General features: G+C 38.4%; 3 protein-coding genes across 8 annotated transcripts; 1 reads left to right on the top strand and 2 right to left on the bottom strand.

Annotated features, from left to right (window-relative positions):
* Positions 1-763: 763 nt before the first annotated feature.
* On the bottom strand, positions 764-3499 carry LOC104906015 (serine/arginine-rich splicing factor RSZ22A). Of its 2 annotated transcripts, none has more exons than XM_010694696.4 (6): positions 3339-3499; positions 2881-2985; positions 2542-2630; positions 1695-1935; positions 1215-1337; positions 764-1091 (listed from the first exon to the last, which is right to left on the bottom strand). In XM_010694696.4, the coding sequence occupies exons 2-6, from the start codon at positions 2967-2969 to the stop codon at positions 1055-1057; spliced, it is 579 nt and encodes a 192-aa protein (XP_010692998.1). In that variant the 5' UTR covers positions 2970-2985; positions 3339-3499; the 3' UTR covers positions 764-1054. The 2 variants fall into 2 exon arrangements, with proteins under 2 accessions (XP_010692998.1, XP_057248379.1); XM_057392396.1 differs by lacking the exon at positions 3339-3499 and adding an exon at positions 3199-3324.
* Positions 3500-5703: 2204 nt separating this feature from the next.
* Positions 5704-8106, top strand: LOC104906016 (probable sarcosine oxidase). Its single transcript, XM_010694697.4, has 2 exons — positions 5704-5903; positions 6529-8106. Exon 2 carries the CDS (start codon positions 6559-6561, stop codon positions 7807-7809), a length of 1251 nt encoding a protein of 416 aa, XP_010692999.1. The 5' UTR covers positions 5704-5903; positions 6529-6558; the 3' UTR covers positions 7810-8106.
* A 160-nt stretch (positions 8107-8266) lies between these two features.
* LOC104906017 (trans-Golgi network-localized SYP41-interacting protein 1) lies at positions 8267-21524 on the bottom strand. Of its 5 annotated transcripts, none has more exons than XM_010694699.4 (10): positions 21252-21524; positions 20835-20946; positions 18220-18754; positions 12411-18028; positions 11012-11882; positions 10221-10897; positions 9716-9851; positions 9523-9604; positions 9310-9432; positions 8267-8865 (listed from the first exon to the last, which is right to left on the bottom strand). In XM_010694699.4, exons 2-9 carry the CDS (start codon positions 20883-20885, stop codon positions 9330-9332), a joined length of 8073 nt encoding a protein of 2690 aa, XP_010693001.1. In that variant the 5' UTR covers positions 20886-20946; positions 21252-21524; the 3' UTR covers positions 8267-8865; positions 9310-9329. The 5 variants fall into 5 exon arrangements, with proteins under 5 accessions (XP_010693001.1, XP_010693000.1, XP_010693002.1 ...); XM_010694698.4 differs by having other exon boundaries at positions 20835-20940; XM_010694700.4 differs by having other exon boundaries at positions 12411-18017; positions 18233-18754; positions 20835-20940.
* Positions 21525-21878: the final 354 nt, after the last annotated feature.

Below are 21878 nucleotides of genomic sequence, written 5' to 3'. Positions count from 1 at the left end.
ATCCCACAAATACACCATGTATTCCAGCTTTAGAGAGCACACGAGGTGATTGTACTCTCATATGAATGGAGTGCAGATAGAAACCTCCCAATCAATAAAAACACCACCATCCTCCCATCCCATCCCCCCCTTGCCCTCCCCTCCCCTCCCCCTCTAAAGAAAACCAAAATAAAAAGAAAATAGGACAAAACTGAAGCACTGTGATCTAAAGAAGCAACAGAACCCCGAAATTGCAACTTGCTCGACACCGACTCCAACCTGGCTTAGACGGAACAGACCGGATGTTCGTCATACTTTTAGATACCTACTCATTGTAAGCCAATTAATAAATAAAAAAAATAAGTCCTGAGAACCCTCAACTTCTAAAATGCCTGTACCTGCCAGAGGAGATTCAAGCAGCTTGTCTATCCAGGCAAACAACAGAAAAGAAGTCGCACTAACGTATGAGGGAGATGCATCATGCTGGCGAGATTCAATCAACTAAAGCTTTTCCAAGTGACGAAGCCAACCGGGATCCACAATAATTCAAATTGAAGATCCTGGGTAAGGCAGCAAAGGAGGAACAAAACCACAGGCAGGGGAGGGAGATGCATCATGCTGCTGAGATTCAACTAAGCAGGGCTTTTGCAAGTGACGAAGCCAGCCGGGATCCACAATAATTCAAAATTAAAGATCCTGGGGAAGGCAGCGAGCAACAAAACCACAGGGGAGTGTAGAAGCAGTAAACCAATGACGCAGAAGCAGAAGAGGCACACTACCAATGTAGCAGAACCATGAAGACACCTCGATACAAGAAAAACAGTACAAAACTTAGCCAGCTATCTTGCAATGTACTTAAGAACAAATAGTTAATGGTAACTACCACCAATCCTCAAGTTTAAACTAGATTGCCACTATACGCAACATAAAAAATCACTAATTACTAATTAACACAGTAAGAAAAGAACTTAACCAAATCCAAGTTTGCAGCTGCACGCAGCACCCAGCTCAAACAGAGTTGAATGAAGTCCAAGCATACTACATAATCTCATATCATCATAGTAAACAACCCAAATCAGCTCCTGCTCCTGCGTCGCTCCCTGACACCATTTCTGCATGCATTTACTCAATCACATGAGCCACGTTGCCGGTGTATATCATTAAAAGTAACCACCCAAAAAACAAAAGCAGGAAGAAGCAAAAACTTCAACACAAGTAACATATAAGACTTTTACCCATTAGCATAAGGCAGCTCCTCACGAGCACGGTAAGGAGGTGGTGACCTGCTGTAGCTTCTTCCACGAGGTGAGGGGCTACGACGACGTGGAGGTGGAGATCTACCACGTGGACTATAGCTCCTGAAAGTAAAAAATGAAGTACAAAATATAAACGCCAGTATAACATGCCAATCAAAACTCAAAAGAGGTGATATCAACCCCTCTCCCACCCCCCACTCATGCAAAAGCAACCACGAATCCATCTTCTTGGAGAGTCCTAATTCCGTTAGGACTTTCAAATAAAGTACATAAAAGTCATAACAAAACTAGGACTCTTCAAAGAAGATGGAATCGTGGTTGCTTTGGCATCACAAGCAAAGAACATTGAAAAACCCAAAGACCAAAATATACAAAAAAATATAGAAGTATTAATTATTGTAAGTTTACAAGAGGAAGCCCAAAAATAAATATAACCAATCATAGTCTCAACGACCATACCTCCTGCCATAACTTGGACTTCTCCTATATCTTGGACTACGGCTACGACGCCTTCCCCCTCCTCCTCCTCCTCCACCAACACGTAAACGACATTCACGAGCAAAATGACCAGGCTCACCACACTCATAGCATTTCAAATCAGAACCACCTCGTCCACGACCACCACCACCGCCTCCTCCACCACGACCACCGCCGCCGCCTCTAGAATTGTGTGAAAGCTCAACTCTCCAGCCATTTTTACCTGTGACGAGTGGAAGCAAAAGGGGAAAAAATGGAAAGGATAAGAAACACATTAACATTGTAAAAAACTACAGAAAATAAAACAGAGCTAATAACAGGAACCATGTAAACCCTCCATCTGTCCCAAGTCAATTAAGATAAAGCTTGACCATTGCTTTTCATTATATTTTTGGGATGGAAAAGTCACTTAATTCAACTACAGAAAGTATATTCTAAAAGGCCTGATTTACAGTTGTAGAGTTGGTCATTTCATTTGGCATCAAAACTGTAACCATCAACTAGAGCACATTGTAAACGCGTTTATAAATTGTAAGCACCAACAAGCTCAAGTCTCTCTGTCGAACAATATATAGGAGAAGATGTTGAGTGAAGTATAAACATAAAACTCAAACAAGTGCAAAAAGGCAAAATATAAGTGGATCTACACGCATTTATAGATAAGGAGTGCATAATGAGGTTAATGCGACTAGCATCAAACCAAACTCTCTCGTAAGTTTTAAGTTTGAACTGCCTAGCTAATATACATTCTAGAGAAGTAGATGCTGACAATTTATCCTTATATTCATCAAGGACATAGCTTCAAGAACTAAAATCAAAACTCATATACCATCTAAGGCATGGATTGCATCTTTTGCGTCCCTGGTGTCATCAAAATCAATAAATGCATAGCCTGGAGGTCTCCGAGCAACCCATACACTGCACAACCAAGACAAATTTAGACGAAATCAAGACGATAGCATAACATCAACCAGTTCGTAAACTATTATAGCTCCAACCTCCAATAATTTGGTTTCAATTAACTAGCAGTTAATGATAATAATAAAAATAAACGCACTATTCTGAACTACAAGGTCGATAAAATTCTTCGAAAGCAATTAATCAGAATTCCCCAATAAGGAAAATCATTGAGGAAAAAAGATGTAATTCAAATTTCAAAGATTCTCACCTTCGTATAACACCAAAAACACGAAACTCGTCCTCAAGTTCTCGCTCAGTGACCCGTGGATCCAAGTTTCCAACATATACACGAGACATTGTTCAGAGTAATCGCCTAATAAATGTTTCAGACATTCAGATCAAGTCAATCGCGAAATTTAAATAAGTAAACGAACAACTAAAAGAAATTTTAGAACAATCTGAAGATGAAAGAACGTTTAACAACATCACGAATTAGCAACAAAGTATAACGAACAACACAACACAACACAACACAGATGTGAAAAAGTTAAATTGTACTCATAAGTTAGGGTTTGAGAAAATTTACGAAGTGGATCTTGAAAAAGACAATTTTCGACGGATATAGCTTTTAAAACAAAAAAAAAGCAACAGCAATTGAAGACAGATTGCAGAAGAAAGAGAGATAGAGAGAGAAAGAGAGAGAGAGAGAGAGAGAGAGAGACGAACCCAGTGAAGAGAAAATAAGGCAAAGCGATCTGGAGAGTGTAGAGAGTTGGAAAGCAGAGAAGAAGGAAGGCAATAGGCAATACTTTTGGGTCCTTTTTTAGGGTTTTAGTCTTTGTACCCTTTTCCCCTATTTCCACTGCCGGTCTTCTACATATTGTACAAGGTAGTGCCGGTTCATCTCGGAGATTCACAAATTTTATATCTTAAGGATATTTTTGTAAATAAATGTTATTAAGATTACGCCATATGCATTTAGATAAGTCATGATTTTCTTTTTTTTCTAGGGGAGATAAGTCATGATTTTCGTTTATAAGAAAAATAAGAAAATATCACAATTTAATATTTGACCGCTACTATTTTTTCCTCTTATAGGAATCATAAAATTTAGGACCTCTCATTTTCTTTTTCTTCCATCCAGTTAAGATCATGACATCTCAGTTCGGCTCGTCAAATGCTCGATTCAACTTGGTTTGTTTCTATACGAACCGAAAACAAACCCAAAAAAAGGGCTGATTACTTAACGAGCCAAACTTCAAATATATATACTTCGTATATAGGACTGGATACGAGCCGGGCCGAGTCGAGTCGAACCATATCAAGGCTTGGCTTTATAACCCTTTAATTTGTAAGGCTCGATTTCGATTTCGATTCGAACTTTAAAGATGAGCTCGAGCTCTGTTCAAAAGCTATTATTGAAGCTCGAGCTCGTTTTCGAGCTTGGCTCAAAAAACAAACGAATCGAACCTTTAATCGAGTCTTGTGTATGGGAAATTATTTTAATATGGCAATAGCATAATTACTGGATTTTGGAGAACTAAGAAAGGAAGAGTCATAATATAGCAACTAGGTAGTATGAAGACTGAGGGATGTATTAACAACTTGACAGTATACTTCATAAGTCATAACTCATAAGGCATAGAAGCATATTTTTAATATTCGAACTGTTTGCGAGCTAACGAACAAAATACCAAATAGTTTGAGTTTGGCTCGTTAAGTAAGAGAACATTTTTTTTAGCTTGAGTTAAGCTCGTTAGAAACAAACCATGCTCGAACCGAACAATTGACGAGCCGAATTCAAACTGTTCACAAACAGTTCCATTTGTGACCAGCCCTATTCGTATATCTTATGTCTTATGAGTTATGACTTATGAAGTATAATGTCAATAACCTTCCCTACCTAAAGCACCTCCTAGGCCTCATCCTCACACTAGTTTAAGACCATATTTAACTGCCTTTAGACAAATGTGCGTCATATCTTAGGCTCCATTTGAAATGGAAAAAAACGATTTTTCGCATTTTTAGTTTTTTGGTTGGACAAGAGACCTAAAATGAAAACTAAGGTGGAAAATAATTTTTTCATCTTCTTATAAATATTTTTTTTTTCCACTCACTCATTTCCAGCATCTCCATTTTTCAATCCTAATTTAAATAGTTTTCCTCAAACCAAACAAAGAAAAGCTAATATTTATTTGCGTTTTCCAAAATATTTTTCGTAAAAGACCATTTTTCTGCAAAAGATGTTTTCCCTCAAACCAAACATACTCTTAGTAAAAAAAAAAAATTAGTCAACAATATATCATGGAAGAAGTCCAAGTGTTGCAAGTCTTGGAAGTATGAAGAAAAAGTTTAACAGTATTTGGAGAACAAATATCTAAATTGGACAAAGAGAAATGGACAAGTTTAGTAACATCATCTTTACTTGTTAGAGTATATCCTCATTTCCCAATCCCCACTATCCGAGACAAGTGTTAACACTTGTTTTACAACATGTTTTTCTTATTAAGAGAGTGGGACAAAGTACGCTAACAACATAATTTTACATTATTGTGATTCGTAAAGATTAAGACAAGTGAAGTGTAGAACCTTTTATCATATACTCAAGTGTACCTGAATATAGTATATCCGATACTATATTTTTGCTCATTTTTCTCCAAATGAACAAAGTAGACTTTAATTAAGAGCTCCAAATAAGCATATGACTGCAAAATAATCTTAAATGTACAATCGTATGAGGTATGATGCTAGCTGGCTGTGACGTGGGCTTTAAACACCTTTCATAAATACTCCTACACCTACTGAAGTACTCCCTCCGTCTCAAATCAGTTGTTACATTTGCTTTTTTCACAGTTTACAAGATGCAACTTTAAATACCAATATCTTGAGTTACATATATGAAAAAATTATATATTTGGAAAATACAAATTGGGACGAATCAAACAAGATCCAATATGACTATATTTTTTCTTGTATATATGGAGTAAAACATAGTCAAAATTATGACGTGAATAATATCTAGGGTCAAAATGTAGCAACTAATTTGGGACGAAGGAAGTAGTTATTATGAAACTTCGCGAAGTGGACGTGGACAGGACGAATGAGGGAGTTGACTCATTTCCTTTCCATTTCATCTCTCTCTTCCTCTCTTTTATCTCTTCACATATAGATGCATCATCATCTTCTTCTCCTTCTTCACATATTTCATTTTTGTTAATATCCCACTGAGCAGTGCAGCTTGTTAGCGTGAATTGACATACATTTGGCAACAGATCTGTAAAGGAGGACTAGGTGTGCATGTCACTCTCTTCTTTTTCCACTATTTTCTCTTGCAATTTACTTCTATACTGTATATTTACTTCATTTATTTGTGTAAGCGAGTAATTTATTGCATTTAAGTATGTAGTAATACAACTACAGAGGAACCAAACTTTTGTCTAATTATGTTACTTTGCTTTTGTCACCCTATAGATTAAGATTAACTAGGCCTTGCTTTTTGTAGATTTTCTATATGCATGAGTTTTATTTACTTAGTTTCTAATAAAGTACTTTGATGTGGTGTGTTAAAAGGATGTTTGGGGTTTTGGATCATTATGATGGGATAATACCGATAATTCATGGTGAATTATACATATGTATATCTTTGTTGATTGATGATGAATACTTCTATATCATCTAATCAAAGTTATGTTATTTTATTAATTTGCTAACAAAATGTTGTGTGATTGATGTGTATTAAGTGGAACATTAATAGAAGCAGAAAATGTTGTGGTTTTTTCTTTGATTAATTATCCCATTATGTGGTAGTTCCTTTATCATCTTTGTTTTTCCTCAGAAAAGATAACTCAGAAAGTACTTCTATAACAATGCTATAATCTACTGGTAACTTACAATGTTGTTTTGTGAACTGTGAAAGAGTCCTAATTGGGAGAGATTAGAGAGTGAGATGGGTAGCTGCAAAAGAAAGGAGGACGCTGTGGAACACAACTTTGATGTTATAGTGGTGGGAGGTGGGATCATGGGGAGCTGCACAGCCTATCAAACATCAAAGAGGGGGTACTCTACACTGTTATTAGAACAGTTTGATTTGCTGCACAACAGGGGATCTTCCCACGGAGAGTCTCGAACTCTCCGTGTCACCTACCCTGAGCCTTACTACTCTTCCATGGTCCTAGAATCCTCTAAGTTATGGGAAGACGCTCAGTCTCAGATTGGGTATAGAGTCTTGTACCCCACCAACCAGCTCGACATTGGTCAAGCTAGTGATCGGTCTCTCCAGGCCGCCATTCAGAGCTGTCGGTCCAACTCCATTGAGTTTCGGGTGCTTGATCATGTACAAGTGTCTCAGGAGTTCTCTGGAGGGGTGGTAGTACCGGAGGACTGGATTGGGGTTGTCAGTGGAGGGGCTGGTGTAATCAAGCCTACCAAAGCTGTGTCCATGTTTCAAACCTTAGCCTTTCATAATGGCGCAATTCTGAAAGACAACATGAAGGTTACCGACATAAGCAGAGATATTCACGGCTGCATAGTGGTTTCCACAGCTACAGGGGAGAAATTCTTTGGCAGGAAATGTGTGATCACAGCTGGTGCATGGATGAGTAAGCTGGTAAAGGTGGTGACAGGGCGTGAAGTTCCTATTCAACCTTTGGAGACTACCATATGCTATTGGAAGATCAAGAAAGAGCATGAAAGAGATTACTCAATTGATGGGAGATTTCCTAGCTTTGCTGGGTACGGGAATCCATACATATATGGTACTCCGTCTTTAGAGTATCCTGGGTTGATCAAGGTTGGGGTACACGGAGGACGATTCTGTGACCCAGATAAACGATCTTGGACCCCTGATCCAAAGTTAATGGACTTTCTTAGGAAGTGGGTCCAAGAGAAGTTCGGGGGTCGAATTGAGCATGATCATCCAGTCTCAGCGCAATCCTGCATGTACTCAATGACCCCGGATGAGGATTATGTGATAGACTTCTTAGGAGGCAAGTTTGGGAAGGATGTGATAGTTGCGGGTGGATTTTCTGGACACGGATTCAAGATGGGTCCAGTGATAGGGAGGGTGGTGGCTGATTTGATGCTCCATGGTGAAGCCAAAGGGATAGAGTTGCAGTACTTTAAACTTGACAGGTTTGACAAGAATCCTAAAGGTAACATCAAGGAGTTTGCGGAACAAGTAGGTACCTCCAAGCTATGAGGTAGCCAAGGTTGTTGCTGAGATTAGATGGTGGCATTCTTTCCTATGCATATTGGAACAAATTTCCTGTCATATATTTTTGCTAATTAAACCATCATATTCATAATCATCACTGAAGAATTGGACTTCAAGGTTCTTTGTTGATGTATTTGGTTTTCATTTGCTTCTGTATGGCAATTGGCAAGGCCATTTTGCCTGTGTGCCAGTTGTGTATGTGAGACTAATATTGGGGACTTTGTTGTATACTTGTATATTTATGGTTTGATTAATTGAAGGTCTATCTATGTTTTTTTAGCATGCCGTTATCTTACATGATAGTCATTTTTACTCTAAATCACACACGATTATATATCTCCTTATAGCTATTTATAGAACATGTTATGCGAAGAACAAGATAAGAAAATGATTGGATCCACTCTAATAAGATGAAATTAGATGGTGACAATAAACTCTCAAGTGAAATTATAAAATTGTCTTTAATCTTTGTTCTCCCATAAAACATATTCAGTCAATAACCTAACTAAAAAATTAGTAAGCTTTGCCATATCAACAATTCAAAACCAATCAAACACCATAGATGTTTCTAGCCTTATGCAACGTATGCTACAAAAGGATACTGCTATGAATCCAATTCAGGTAAATCAAAGCCTTTCTTTCTATTCCACATGTAGTTGATGTACTAAAGAATTTATAAATTCACAAAATCAAGAACCGCATGTTGCTAACTAAATTCTTTTGTACATTGTACACGGCTCCAAGCCTACAGAAACCTGTATGAGTGTGCAAAACCACACATTTGTAGCTGTACTCCATGTAACAAAAATGCTTCGTCTTTCACGAACATATACTGCTAACGGTAACAATGGCTCCTCCTAGAATGTAGCCAAGCTGACTGAGATTCACCATCAATAAAACAGCAGCAAATCTCAGTTTGCACATTTTAAAATAGACCTGAACTTTGAAACAGTACAACCTTGGTAGTTCGTATGGTGCGTATTGATACAAAATACCGTTACAGGCAATTGCATCTCTCACTTGGCCACAGACGTATTGATTCTGCATTTCATCAAGAAGACAAGCATAAGCATAAGCATAAGTACAACTCATTATCATACTTCCCCAAAAAGTAATATGAGAAAGAGTTCCAAAAATTAAGATAGAGCTGAGAAATAAACATCAGCAATGTTTAAGTCGTACAGAAGCAAAGAAAGTTACAGTCACGCATCAAAGAACTAAGGTAGGGGACAAATCAAACAGAAGACAAAGAAACCAAACTCTTAAATCCTAATATGGAAAGAAAAAACAAAATTCCAGAGCTGCAGCTTCTTTTTTTTTTGAAGGAAAACAAACATTCCGGAGCTGCAGTCTAAAAAGTATTATTCACAAAAGAAAAGGAAACTGACAGTTGATACAATCCAGAGAATGTCAATGATGTTACATTATCTCTAGCAACATTTCACAAATTCCAAAAAGTATTATTCACAAAAGAAGAGTGATTACCACTTATAAACAGCAGTTCGTCAAACTATGAATGAGGCTAGAAATGCATGTAATACAGCCCAATAAATCATAATACCAAGACGCAAAGCAGGCTGACGCATTAGTGCTCGGTCACAAGAAACCCTGGCAAGCAGCAGAGAGGAAAACAATCAGACTCAGAGAAAATATATAACTCTAATAATATATTATTAGAAACGATAACAAACAGCCTACCATAGACCATCAATCATGTCACTGACAGGCCTTGTGAACCTGGGGATGAACCTCGATGTTGTAAGTGATTTAAAGCCGTGGACTGAAGAGAAAAGAGACATGGTAAGAAGAAAATCATTGAGCTCAGGAAAAATCTTAAGCAATCTGATTCTGTGGAAAGAAAAGGAAACACAAAAGACGCAGAAAATATTGCCTTTCTCATCTTCCTCATCCTCAATTCTACCAGAACTTCCAGCATCTGCATCAATAGCTATTGCTACTTGGTCATTGTTCACTTTGCGTAAACTCCGGACTTGAGAAGAAGTAACTGATGATGTCCATTTGTTCATCTGCAGGTCATGCATCAGAAAAGAAAAAACCCTTAGAGTTGCAAGAAAAAAACATATCGCACTGACTCTAGAAAGGGTTGCATAAACAAAAGAATCTAAGCAGAGATTAAAAAAAAAGGCCTAATAAATATCCACAAAAATGGTCCAACTAATATACACAAGCCAGATATATACGTCCCTTCAACAAGCCTCAGTCCAGAAGCGTCTGATGACCTCCCCAAGTTCCAAACCAGTCCATGGCGATTGGATGGTAACTTTCCAGCTCAACTAGATGAGCAACATATTTCACAACGTGCACACTAGTTGCTCTCTCACAAAACTACACAATATTTTGGGGAACTAAGCTCATAATTCATTTATAAAACATACCATTGGTTCAACCTCGACGATTTCAGAGGTTCCTAATCCAGATACCCCACCACCCTGGAGAGAATTTAGATATAGCTCCTTCTCATGCAATGAAGCTTCCAGAGCTGCTTTTCTGTGCAGCAACTCTTCTATCTTATTCTGTTCTGCTTGCAATAGTGTATCCTTATTTTGTGCTGCAACCCGCAAATCTTTCAATTCTGATATTATACATGTTATATCCCTCTCAACATGCTCCTTGTATTCAGGAACATGAGAAACATTATCATCAACACCATGGGCATCACGCTTCAGAACACCAGAAAACATTGTATCCAACCATGTCAAAAGATCATAAAGTTCACCAGAACTTCGCTCTTTTGCCATTTTTGTTACTTCTAAGACATCATTTGTGCATCTAGTGACCTCTTGCCTTAGAAAAGAAATTTCTCTATCTCGATCCTGCAACTGCGTTTGAAGATTTTCAACTTCTGATAGAAGACCTTCAGACATATGGTGCAGTTCATCAAACTTGCTCACAGTAACAGACAGCTTTTTAAGGGCCTTCGCACGAGAAGCTTCTACATGCTCCAAATCAATACTCTTCTGCTGCACTGCTTTTTCCAACTCGTCAACCTTACTTCTCAGGGATTCCATCTGATTCTCCTCCTCCTCTAGTGCTTGCATTAAAGCCTCAATTTCTGCAATTAAAACACATGTACAGGGCCACTCATTGTCAGATACTGCAGAGATAATCATAACATACGGGAGGTAGATCAAGATTAGAATTTAAATAAATAAATATGTAACTTGACCTTGTTCTTTGGCAGCCACTGTATCAGTCAATGACTTAACCTTTTCTCCTAACTCTGTTGAACTAAGATATTCATGCTGTAGTTCAGCCACCCTCTGTTCCAACAAACTCCTGTCATTGCCTAATGCTTCTAACTTGTCCTCCAAGTCATGAGCATATTTCGTCATTGATTGCAGATCCCGGGAACAATTTGCTGCAGTAGCTTCAGCTTCCTTGATTTGACTTACAAGCTCCATGCATAATCGTTCTCTTTGGCTATCCTTTTCTTGAAGCTCCTTCTGCAAATCTAATATTGTAGATTTCAACTCTTTATTATGACCTTCAAAACTCTTAGTTCCAATCTCAACAATATCTTTCACAGCCACCAATAGCCTATCCGCCAGGCTTTTTACAGATTCCTCAGAAGATGAAAGAGCATCCCCACTGAACTTTCCTCCATCACCTATAGGTAAAGCTGGCAGATTGATCCTCAGATTTTCATTTGCAAAAGTGTCACCGATCAATTGGGCTTTTCTGTCTTCAATCTCCATAATTGAGCTAGTGCATGCTTCGTAGAGAAGTGATATGCTTCTTCGCATCACAATTCCCTCCATGTCTTTTTCCTTCTCAATTGATTCAAGACGGATGTTGTCACCCTTGATGGATTCCAAGGAGCTCCTTTGAGAGGCAATTTCTCTTAGCATGGTGCCAATGGCAGTGGATACCAACTCGATCTCTGTTCTCAATGACATTGAGTGGCCATGTATTCTCTCCTTAAAATCACTAATCTTTTCTGTTAGCTGCTGAAGGTGCTGCTCAATATCAAAATCAGCACCTTCATCAAATGAATCCGGGGTCTTATTTCCCCACGAAGAAGTTTTTGACCAAAAATCCTGAAACAGGTGAACCGCAACTCAGTTACTATAAGAGATGGATATGCAAAATAACCACAACTAAATGTTACACAGAAGTGCAAAATGGCTCAGTTGATCTTCATTACTAGAACATGTTAGATTTGGAAAAGTTAAAGTGCATTGAATGGATTAACTTCTTCAAGAAAGAGTCACGGCTTAGGTACAAATACAACATCCACAAGACCACAACAGAAGCATCTTCCTATATTATCAATTCTTGTAAATGATAGTTTACACTCCCTAGATCTTGGATAAGATATACAACGCAATTCTGAATAATAAAATTTGAGACCATGGATAATTCATGGTATATGTAATATAATAGCGAGTATTCAACTTTCCAGCAAGCCTGCATTCATCTATTTAGATGCCCCAATCAACAGCCAAGCAGGAGACAGGAAGAGAGAAAGAGGGATAATGAGGGCAGACTCTAGTAGTGTAAACACAGGGCAAGCAAAGCATAATATCTTCACAAATAAACAACAATGAAAATTCAGAATAAAGCACCTTGAATCTGGAATTAACAGAGACACGGCCACCATGATCTTTAGCACGTACAGAGTCCGCACCAAGTTCCATGCAAGGCTCCATACGAGCCTTTACATTGAGCAAAAGCTCTAAATCCTTGGCAAATATATCATCACTTAGAGTAGATACATCAAAGAAGACTTTCTTCACTCCATGCACACTGGACTTCAGCCTCTCAAGTTCAGCACGTTGATTCTCTCTCTCTTCAGATAATTTGCCAAGATGAGAAAGAGCTTCTATTTTGGCCGAAGATGCAATATCCCTTTCCTTTGAGAGATTTGATATTTCATCATAGGCTCTTTCCAATTCTTCTTGCAAACCATCATTCCGTTCCTGAACTTCATTCAACTCAGCCAGCAGAAGCTCTGCCGATCTTTTGGATTTCTTTGCCTCCTGCTCAGATGAAGCAGCCACGTGTTGTAGATCAGAGCATAATTTTACAATTCCTTCCAACTTCTGCAGTGGATCCTGAGCATCAATTACTTCACCAGCATGGATCTCACCAAGTTTGCTAAGCAGCATACTCAAAGTATGGCTATTTAGCTGTAGATGTTGTTCAGCTTCTTTCAGACGGTTATTCAAGGATAAGTTCTCAGCTTCAAATGCTTTGTACGTTTCTAGCTCAAGAGACAAATCACTTATCTTCTGACCAGACTCCACAAGTGAATGTTCATGATTGTTTATAATGAATTTCAATCGATCGATCTCTGCAGTCATCTCCTCAATGTTCTGTTTCAGACCATCTCTTTGCTGCACCAGTGATTTTCCTTTTCTAACAGCAAGATTTAACTTCTCACGCAAAGAGGCTGACTTCTGCTCTTCCTGATTAAGCAGCTCCTGAAACTCCTTTTTTCTCGTGTTCGAATCTTCAATTTCGCTCAACATAAATTGATTCTTCTGCAGGTATACATCTCTCTCTTCCCTAACGGTTACTAATTCATCTAGAGCCTCAGCAAGATCTCGTCTCAGATCTTCAATATTCTGCCCCTCGTGGACTCTGCTTCTAGACTTGGAATCATCCATTTCCATAACATCCTTATCAGATAGATGCTCATTCTCTATATGAGTCATAGTTAATTCTTTTGCAGCATGCTCTATAATGTGATTGTGGACACCTGGTTTAGGATCATGACCTTCGGCATCAATTTCTCTATCATGATTCACAAGTTTTCTGATCAATCTTTCCAAGACTTGAATACTACTCACATCAGGAGACTCGTCTTCAACTCCAGAATCCTGAAGCACATCAAGAATCAAGATTTGCAATCTCTTCAAGTCCCTTTCAATCTGGTTCATCTGATTCTCATAACTGAGCTTCTTTACCAAGTTCCCCTGCAAAACATCAACTTCATTCCTTAATGTATCCAGCTCAAGCTCATACTGCACAGCGGTATGCATGGCTATTTCATGATCAGTGGTCAAAGTCACCAAGCTACTCGACAGAATCTCGTTCCCTTGAGTAGCAGCTTGCAAAGAGGATTCAAGCTTCGATATTATTCTACGTGATTCTTCTACATCAGTGGACAGTGAGCTACAGTAACTTTCAAAGCTATCAATCTTCTGCTGAAGGGACTTCATGTGCTCATCAGCTTCAGACAATGCACTTTCCTTCTCATGAAAGATTGCTTCATGAGCTGATTCGAGTTCATAAATTTTTCTTTGTGATTCGTCTAAATCATTTGACAATGATTCACAATAGTTCTCAAGTTTCTCAATTTTCTGCTGAAGAGACCTCATGTGGTGGTCAGCCTCTGATAAAGCAGTTCCTAACCAGTGAATCCTTTCTTCAGGTTCCATGGATCGTATCTGGGTAGGTGTATTTATTCTATCCAAAATCTCCTCCCATCTCTGCACCAAAATGTTCCTTTCCGTCAGTGATTGCTCCAGCATGTCATTTTGTTCAGCCAATTCATAAAACTTTGTCTGCAACTCTTCATATTTCCTTCTCAGATCATCATCCACATTAGAAGTTGGTTGCACATCATCCTTGCCTCCATCGGTAACAGCAAAGCCAGCATCTGAATACGACCCTCCTCCAACAGAACTCCTTTGGTCCCAATCAACTGCCGGAAAAGAATTGCCAGCAACAGTCTTTGCTAGCCAATCAACTTTCTCAATGGTGTCTTTAGAGTGATAATGATCCGGCAGCTCAAGATCTTCCAAAATCTCCTCTATCCTCTGAAGTATAGAATCTTTCAGAAAAAATGACTCTCTCAGCGCCGTCGCAGAGTTACGGATATATGTCAGCTCAGATTCCAGAGCTTCCATACGTTCACCAGCCTCTGAATAGTCCTTCAGTTTCTCTTCGACCTCAAGAAGCCTAGCATCTTTCAACTGCAACTCCTGGGAGCATTTTTCAAGTTCACTTGACATCTCAGCCAGAGAATGTTTAAGACTGTCACGCTGCACAACCAAGCCTTTCCCTTTTGCAACAGCAATACTCAGCTTTTCTCTAACAGAAGCAACCCGCTGTTCTGACTGCTCTAGCTCCTTGACTTTATTCAGTAACTCAGTCTGCATAGCATCACAGCCATCCTTTGCTTGAACCAAGCTCTCCCTGAGAACAAGGATATCATTCTGCTGCTGAATAATCGAAGAGTTCAACAACTCAACATAGCCTTGCAGCTCATTAAACTCCATCACTCTAGAGTTAATATCTTTAATAGATAAGCTGGCCTGCTCTTCCAGCTCCAAGTATTTCTGAATAAGCAACGAAACTGCAGACTGCAGGCGTGAAACAGGTGCATCATCTATATCCACCTCTGTATCTTGGACCTTAAGCACTTCTTTAACATCCAAACAAAGCTTCAGTAATGAGTCAGTGTCCAGACACCTTTTGTTTAATTCCTCAATGTCACTGACTCTATTAAACAAGTCGGTGGATAAATTGCTATTGGACTCCTTAAGCAGCTGTATGTCACCAAGCATATTGCCCACTCTTGCGACAAGAGCTTCATAATAACCGGCGTCTAAAGGATCCTGTTGGTAGCTCTCTTTACTGTAAAATTCACTATCTTCAAAGTGTTCACCAGCAACATTCAGCAAATTCATTAGATCAGCAGAAATTTTTCGCAATAGACCAATGGCTAAACTGCGCTCTTCATCAACACCACACAGCTTTTCCTCTAATTGTCTATATGAACTAGAAAGCTCATCATGAGCTTCAAGCTTTGACCTGCAATTTTCAATCACCTCACAGGCAGAATTTACAGAGAAGGAGAAGTGGCCGTTCAAGTCATGGCTTAGTTCACTCGGAAGAGAGTAGCTAACTGCAGATTGAATAGCTGAATCAAGCTTCTGAACAATCGGAGCAAGCGCTGCGAAGGAAGAGCTCCATTCCCTTCCAACTGAAAATATATTCTCTCTCATTTCCCTTTGCATGGTTTCGACTTCGCTGAGAATTGTAGAGGCCACCTCAGCTGAGCTTTTTTGTATTTCCTTCAGCTGAATCTGGAGCTCACAAACTCTAGAATGAGTGTCTGTCAACTTCTTGACAAGCTTAATATTCTGCAACTGAAGACCAGCATACTGGCTCTTCAAGGATTCACACAAATCTTCTAGCTGAGTTTTCTTTGCTTCAGTATCATATGCGTGCTGATTCATAGCTCCACAAATAACTTCCAGCTCGATGTTCCTTGCTTCAAGATTATTACTCATATCCTTTAGAGCTTCAACTTCAACCTCCAGCTGCCCACAGGTGACCACAGCAGCTTTACAGCGATTATTTTCATCCATGACCAGAGTATCCACGTGTTTGACATTCTGAACCAGTGCCTGAAGCACATTTCCCAAGCAACTTATTTGCTCCTTTGCAGCCACATAAGGATCTAGAGGCCCCACACTTTCAATTGTGGGGTTTTCTTCAGACTCATTGTCATCAACATTACCTTTGGACTCGAAAGCTTGAATTAATTTTGATACTCCTTTACCAGATGACCGACTCAGGGATACTGAGTGAGAATGCATGTAGTCAACTGCCTTTTCGAGTTTTTGCATTATTTTCTCAGCCTCCTCCAGACATCCCCTCATAATAGAAGAACCCTCACTGTAACCAGATGGCAGCTCAACAAGGGATATGCCGTCAAATTCTCCACCTGCAGGAGCCACTGACTGCAATGCAGCTTCATCATCTCCTTTCAACGAATTTTCCGCAGAGCTACGAGTCCCAACAGAAGAAAGCTGAAATTGCCTGCTATCTGTGTCAGCGACTCGAGCTTTATAAATTTCTAAACTGCTATGAAGGAAAATATTTTCCTCGGCCATCTGTTCAAGGCGCGACATAGCTTCTTTCAGTTCAGCCTCAAGCTGCACATGTTCCTGATGTTGTATTGACACCTTATCTTGGTAAACAACGAGCTCTGTAGAAAGTCTTTCGAACTCATGGGCAAGGAACTCTTCATGGTCCTTCAGCTTCTTACTTTCTTCAGTAAAGACTGCAAGGCTTGTATTCAAACCAGAATTTACCTGCTGTAAATCCACAATCACTCTCCTGCAATCTGCTAAATCTTCTGAAAGCATCTCCTTCTCATGAAAAAGGTAATCCTTTTCCTCCTCAAACTTTTTCCTCTCGTCAGTCATAGAAGAAAGGGTCATTTTCAAGTTGGTAATTTCCTGCTCCAAGGTGGCCAGTTGAGTATCACTATCAGCCATACCCAGTGAAAGCTTCTCATTTTCATAAGAATATTGTTTCATCACCTCCTCAAATTCGTTACGCTGCTCAGACACTAATGCGAGACTTTTCAGTAGCTTTTCATTCTCTAGCTGTGCAGCTTCCAGAATAACATCAGAGTTGGCCATATCTGCAGAAAGACTGGAGATCTGCGCGACTGATTCATCCAATTTGATCTTCAGTTCATCAACTTTTGCAGAAAATTCCACACACTCTTCCTTGGCATCGTGATACAGGTTCTGAAAGTTTAGTTTCTCGCTGATAGCATTCTCCAGTTCAGATCTACACTCATCAAGATCACGATCAGTTTGTCGCTCACGCTGCTCCAGAAGTTGCAAGTGAAAAAAGTCTTTCGAAATATTTGCAAGATAAAGCTGCTCCTGCAATGTCGCAGAAAGAGCAACTATCTCATTTTTGGGCACAGGAAGATTGCCATAATCTCTTATTTCTCTTGACTTGATCAGATACCTAAAATCACCTTCAGGAAGCCCCTTGAGTACCTCTGCAAGCTGAACAAGATCCAAGGAGTTTCCATGTACAACATGGCACAAAGATCGGACCTCAGTAGAATCTCCAAGGTTGCTCTTAACAGAGTCTACGTGACTTTTGACATCAATCACACTAGAACCCTCAGGTAAGTATGCCTCACCGTAACCTTCAACAACTCTCTGATCCGAATCAGCTTGATTTTCTTCTCTTTCAGAATCTCTCGAATCACTTATGGATTGCACAGCAAGTGCATTTTCATTGTATGACTGGTTCACATCAACTCCTTCCCGATTCAGCATTGTCGGACTTGCTATTTCAGCACCGACAGAGGTTGTCTCAACAGGAACAGAAGCCTCAATTGCCTTATAATCTCCCAGCTCCAGCGCGACACTTCTATCAGAATTCTTAGGATCAAAACTGTCAGCTTCCTGCATTGCCCCTACCCAGCAACAAATGAGAATAAAATTATACATCAAATTTTGCAAGATTATTGACAGGTCAACATGTTATCAGACACGTTATATTGGCATAACGTTGGTGATACACTATCATCAAATCATGTAGCAGATGATAATGGTGAATGGAAAAGATGAAAACAAAGAAGACGATGAAGAAGAAAGAAGGCACAACCTACAACTGATACCTGATCTCCCACAAGCTGCCCCTTTGCTTCAACAAAAACAGCAGCAACCATTTCAGTATCAGATGCTGCTTCAGGGGAAGAGTCAGTAGCAACAGCCAAAACATCATCATGAACAGTGTTTGATTTGGTAGATTCTGATGTCCCAGACCCTTCAACTTCATGAGCATCTATCTCAACCTCTCCTTTGGTTGGAGTACTACAGTCAGGTTCACGGTTCGACGAAGTCTCTACAAACACATTATTGTCAACAGCATTCTGCGTATCAGCAGAGGTACCTTCTGAATTCTCCAAAGCCTTCTGGGTATCAATGATAGAATCTACAGAATTCACTAATAATTCAACTTCAGCTCCAGAAGCTTGAGATGATTCTGCCTTCTTTGTACCAGCAGCAGAGACCGAATTGGCATCAGCTTCATCTTGTTCAAATTTATCAGCTTTACTGGTGGATCTACTACTGCTTTTTCCATCCTTTCCTTTCCCATCCTTCCCTTTAGTATCTTTTTTCTGACGATATTGTTGAAGCTGGAAATATACATACAAAATCAAGACCCAATCAAAATCCCCAAAACTGAAATCAACAGGCACATGCCCATGTATGCTTGCTAAGAAGTCATGTATATGACTTTCCATGATAATCATCAAACCGATATTTTTCTTGGAAAGTGTAGAGGAAGTACAACCTAATAGAAAGCGGATTTTCCGTCTGCCAAGAATACAAGTGGCTCCAGTTTGATATAGCAATACGATCAAGTATTGGGTACATAATCAATATTAATTTAGAATAAGGAATGAAACAAAAACATTTTAGTCCTTACTCCCTGTGATTACAAAGTTACTGTCACAAGCCAAAAGCATGTTCTTGAAGAAACAAATCAACAACATAAACCATATTAACTTAAATGGTACACATTAGCTGAGCTGAAATTCGTTGCAAAAAATCTAGATAAATAATCATCAAAACGTAGAAAATAAACATATTATCCTTCTATATATATATATATATATATATAATTATATATAAATATATATATATATATAATATATATATATATATATATATATATATTATATATATATATATATATATATTAAAAGGCTTTCCTATGAAAGTTTATGTGCCACGTGGCACCTCCTCTAAGGTGCTAATGCAAATGCTCTATTTCAATGTCAAACCTCTCAACTAAAAAAGTAACATTATTTAGTTACAAGGTATCGAAGTCATGACCTTTGATATGAAAAGTGAGAGCATAATGAGGAATCCGACATTACATCATTGTTTATTATTTCAAAATAAAATAGAATAGTACTCCCTCCGTCCCAAAATATAGTTCCCATTTTCCTTTTTTCACGATAATTTATGCAAGTAGAATATAAGAGGGATAGTAAAGATTTTTTGTTTATTAAAATAAATGTTGTATGGGAAAAGATGATTTTAGGAGAGAGAGTGTAGAATAATTGGTGAAAGAGCATTAATTGTAACACTTTGGTTGAATAAATAAAGGAAAAAACAAAATTCAAGAAGCAAATAAATGATGGGACACGGTTTTTCTAGACAAATTACGAAAAAATGTGGAACTAAATATGGAAATGGGAACTATATTTTGGGACACCCAAAATGGAAATGGGAACTATATTTTGGGATGGAGGGAGTATCTTATAATTATATCTTATTAAAAGACTTGTACAAATAGTTAAATTCTTAACACTTCAATGATAATAACAAGAGACTATTGTAGACATAAACTCTTACTTCGGCCAATATATTGTAGAAAGTTAAGCTTTTGCTTTAATCTCCAAACTTTAAAGAGTATTTTTCAAAATACTATACAATTATTTATCATGTCATGATGTCAATTTTTCATCACTAGACAAAAAATTACGAAAAGTGATAACCTGGGGCATCACCCGGGATACTCACTAGTTTTTCCTTAAAAAAGTATATTTCCCATTTTCCTTTAATTGGTTTGTAATGGGTGGAAGATCGCTCTCCCTAAGGAATTAAGGATAGAAAAACATTTTCCTTTCTAGAAGATGGAATGCCACAGTTTCCTCCTTATCCCTTACATCCCTCTTTCTATTCTTCCATCTGTCCTAACTCCTAATCCTTCCATTTTCATTTTCCCTTTGTCTCTAACATTTTTGTTACATAACCAAACAAAAGAAAACCTGCTAAGTACCAAATGAAAGATTTGATATACAATGACCCATTTTAAGTAACTCTTTTTCAAGTTAGAAAAATGTTGATTAACCGTACACATCATTCTACAAAAAACAACCGATGAACACGCTGAAAAATTTGAACACAAAGCTAACTGGTCTCCCGACCTCCCCAAGCAGGTTGTCCATCTGGCTTCCATGTGCTAATATTAAGTTTAAGCAATATGTATTAATTTGATGTTAGCAATATGATTTTGATCAAGTCCAAGGCTCTCATAAAATACAGATACAAGGAACAAAACTTAGAGTCCAAGATTTTCTATTTTCTTACACCACTAGTCTCAGACTCTCAGCAGTCAGGACTCAGGACTCAGCCAAACCGAAATTAACTGAACTGAACTCAAATGCATTGAAAATACTAATAAGAGAGAAGAAACTTAAAAACCTTTTTGCGGCCAGCAGCAAGCAGATCGGTCCGGTTCGATTTTTTGTCCATTCCGAACCGCCTTAGGTCTAAGACAATGCCTCAATCAGCCGCATCCGATCACTGACTGGCACTCACAAAAATTTCAAACCAATTCACTGTCAGAAAGTCCATCATATATGATTATATTCCAATTGAATAGTCAAATGTAATCTAACATTTTTTGCAATCTCAATTAATCTCATATATCAACGGACTATTAAACAGAAATGCACCTACTTAATTGAGTTAAGAAATTCAATCAAGAAATTGCCGATTACAAGAGTTATTATTCATACAAATCTTGAAACAAGGTTAGAAATTAAACTTTCCTAATTACAAATCAAATTGAGTAAAATTATGAAAATTGAGAAAATGAAGAGAGACAGAGATGATTACTTGCTGATTGACGCCGAAATTGAAGGAATTTGAGGAGAAATGGATCTGGTTGACGTTAATTTTTTTGAATTTAGGGTTGTTGCTGTTGTTAGATGTCGGTTGCTTTTGCTGGAGTGTGTCTGTTTGTTTTTCGCCCCTTTATTTCTCTCTTAGATCTAACGCAATGTGAACTTTTTATGCAAATTTTGTTTTTACAGACGAAAAGATGAATTTTACAAAGAGAAGAAGCAGAAAATAGGTGTATGTTGGTTGCTCAAACATGAAAAACGAGATGTTGGTAGAGTGAATGGTCCAAACTTCATAATGTTGAAGTAACAGTGACGTTTCAATTCCAGATTATTGGGCCTGTCGTCCATAAGTCTTGGGTTGGTTAAACCACAACCCAGCTCTATCTTAACTTGGTTACAGACAACAATTTGGTCATTTGGTGCATAGGCCATGGGGAATTGGAAAAAACTCTTGCTTGATAACTTTTATACCGTTATACAACTTTTATCATACACCCAAAAGGCCATATAATACCAAGAATGTCTTGGCGTAACGATTAAAATTGAGCTGTTGTGAACGATAGACAGGTTCGAATCCCCCCTTCTCCTCCTTTGTACAGCTTTCGTGACTCATGTGGAT

The sequence above is a fragment of the Beta vulgaris genome, chromosome 2, assembly GCF_026745355.1.
Source record: "Beta vulgaris subsp. vulgaris cultivar EL10 chromosome 2, EL10.2, whole genome shotgun sequence".
In the NCBI taxonomy this organism is placed as follows: domain Eukaryota; kingdom Viridiplantae; phylum Streptophyta; class Magnoliopsida; order Caryophyllales; family Amaranthaceae; genus Beta; species Beta vulgaris.
Note: the sequence above shows the minus strand (reverse complement) of the source record. Positions and strands in the feature narration are given on the sequence as shown.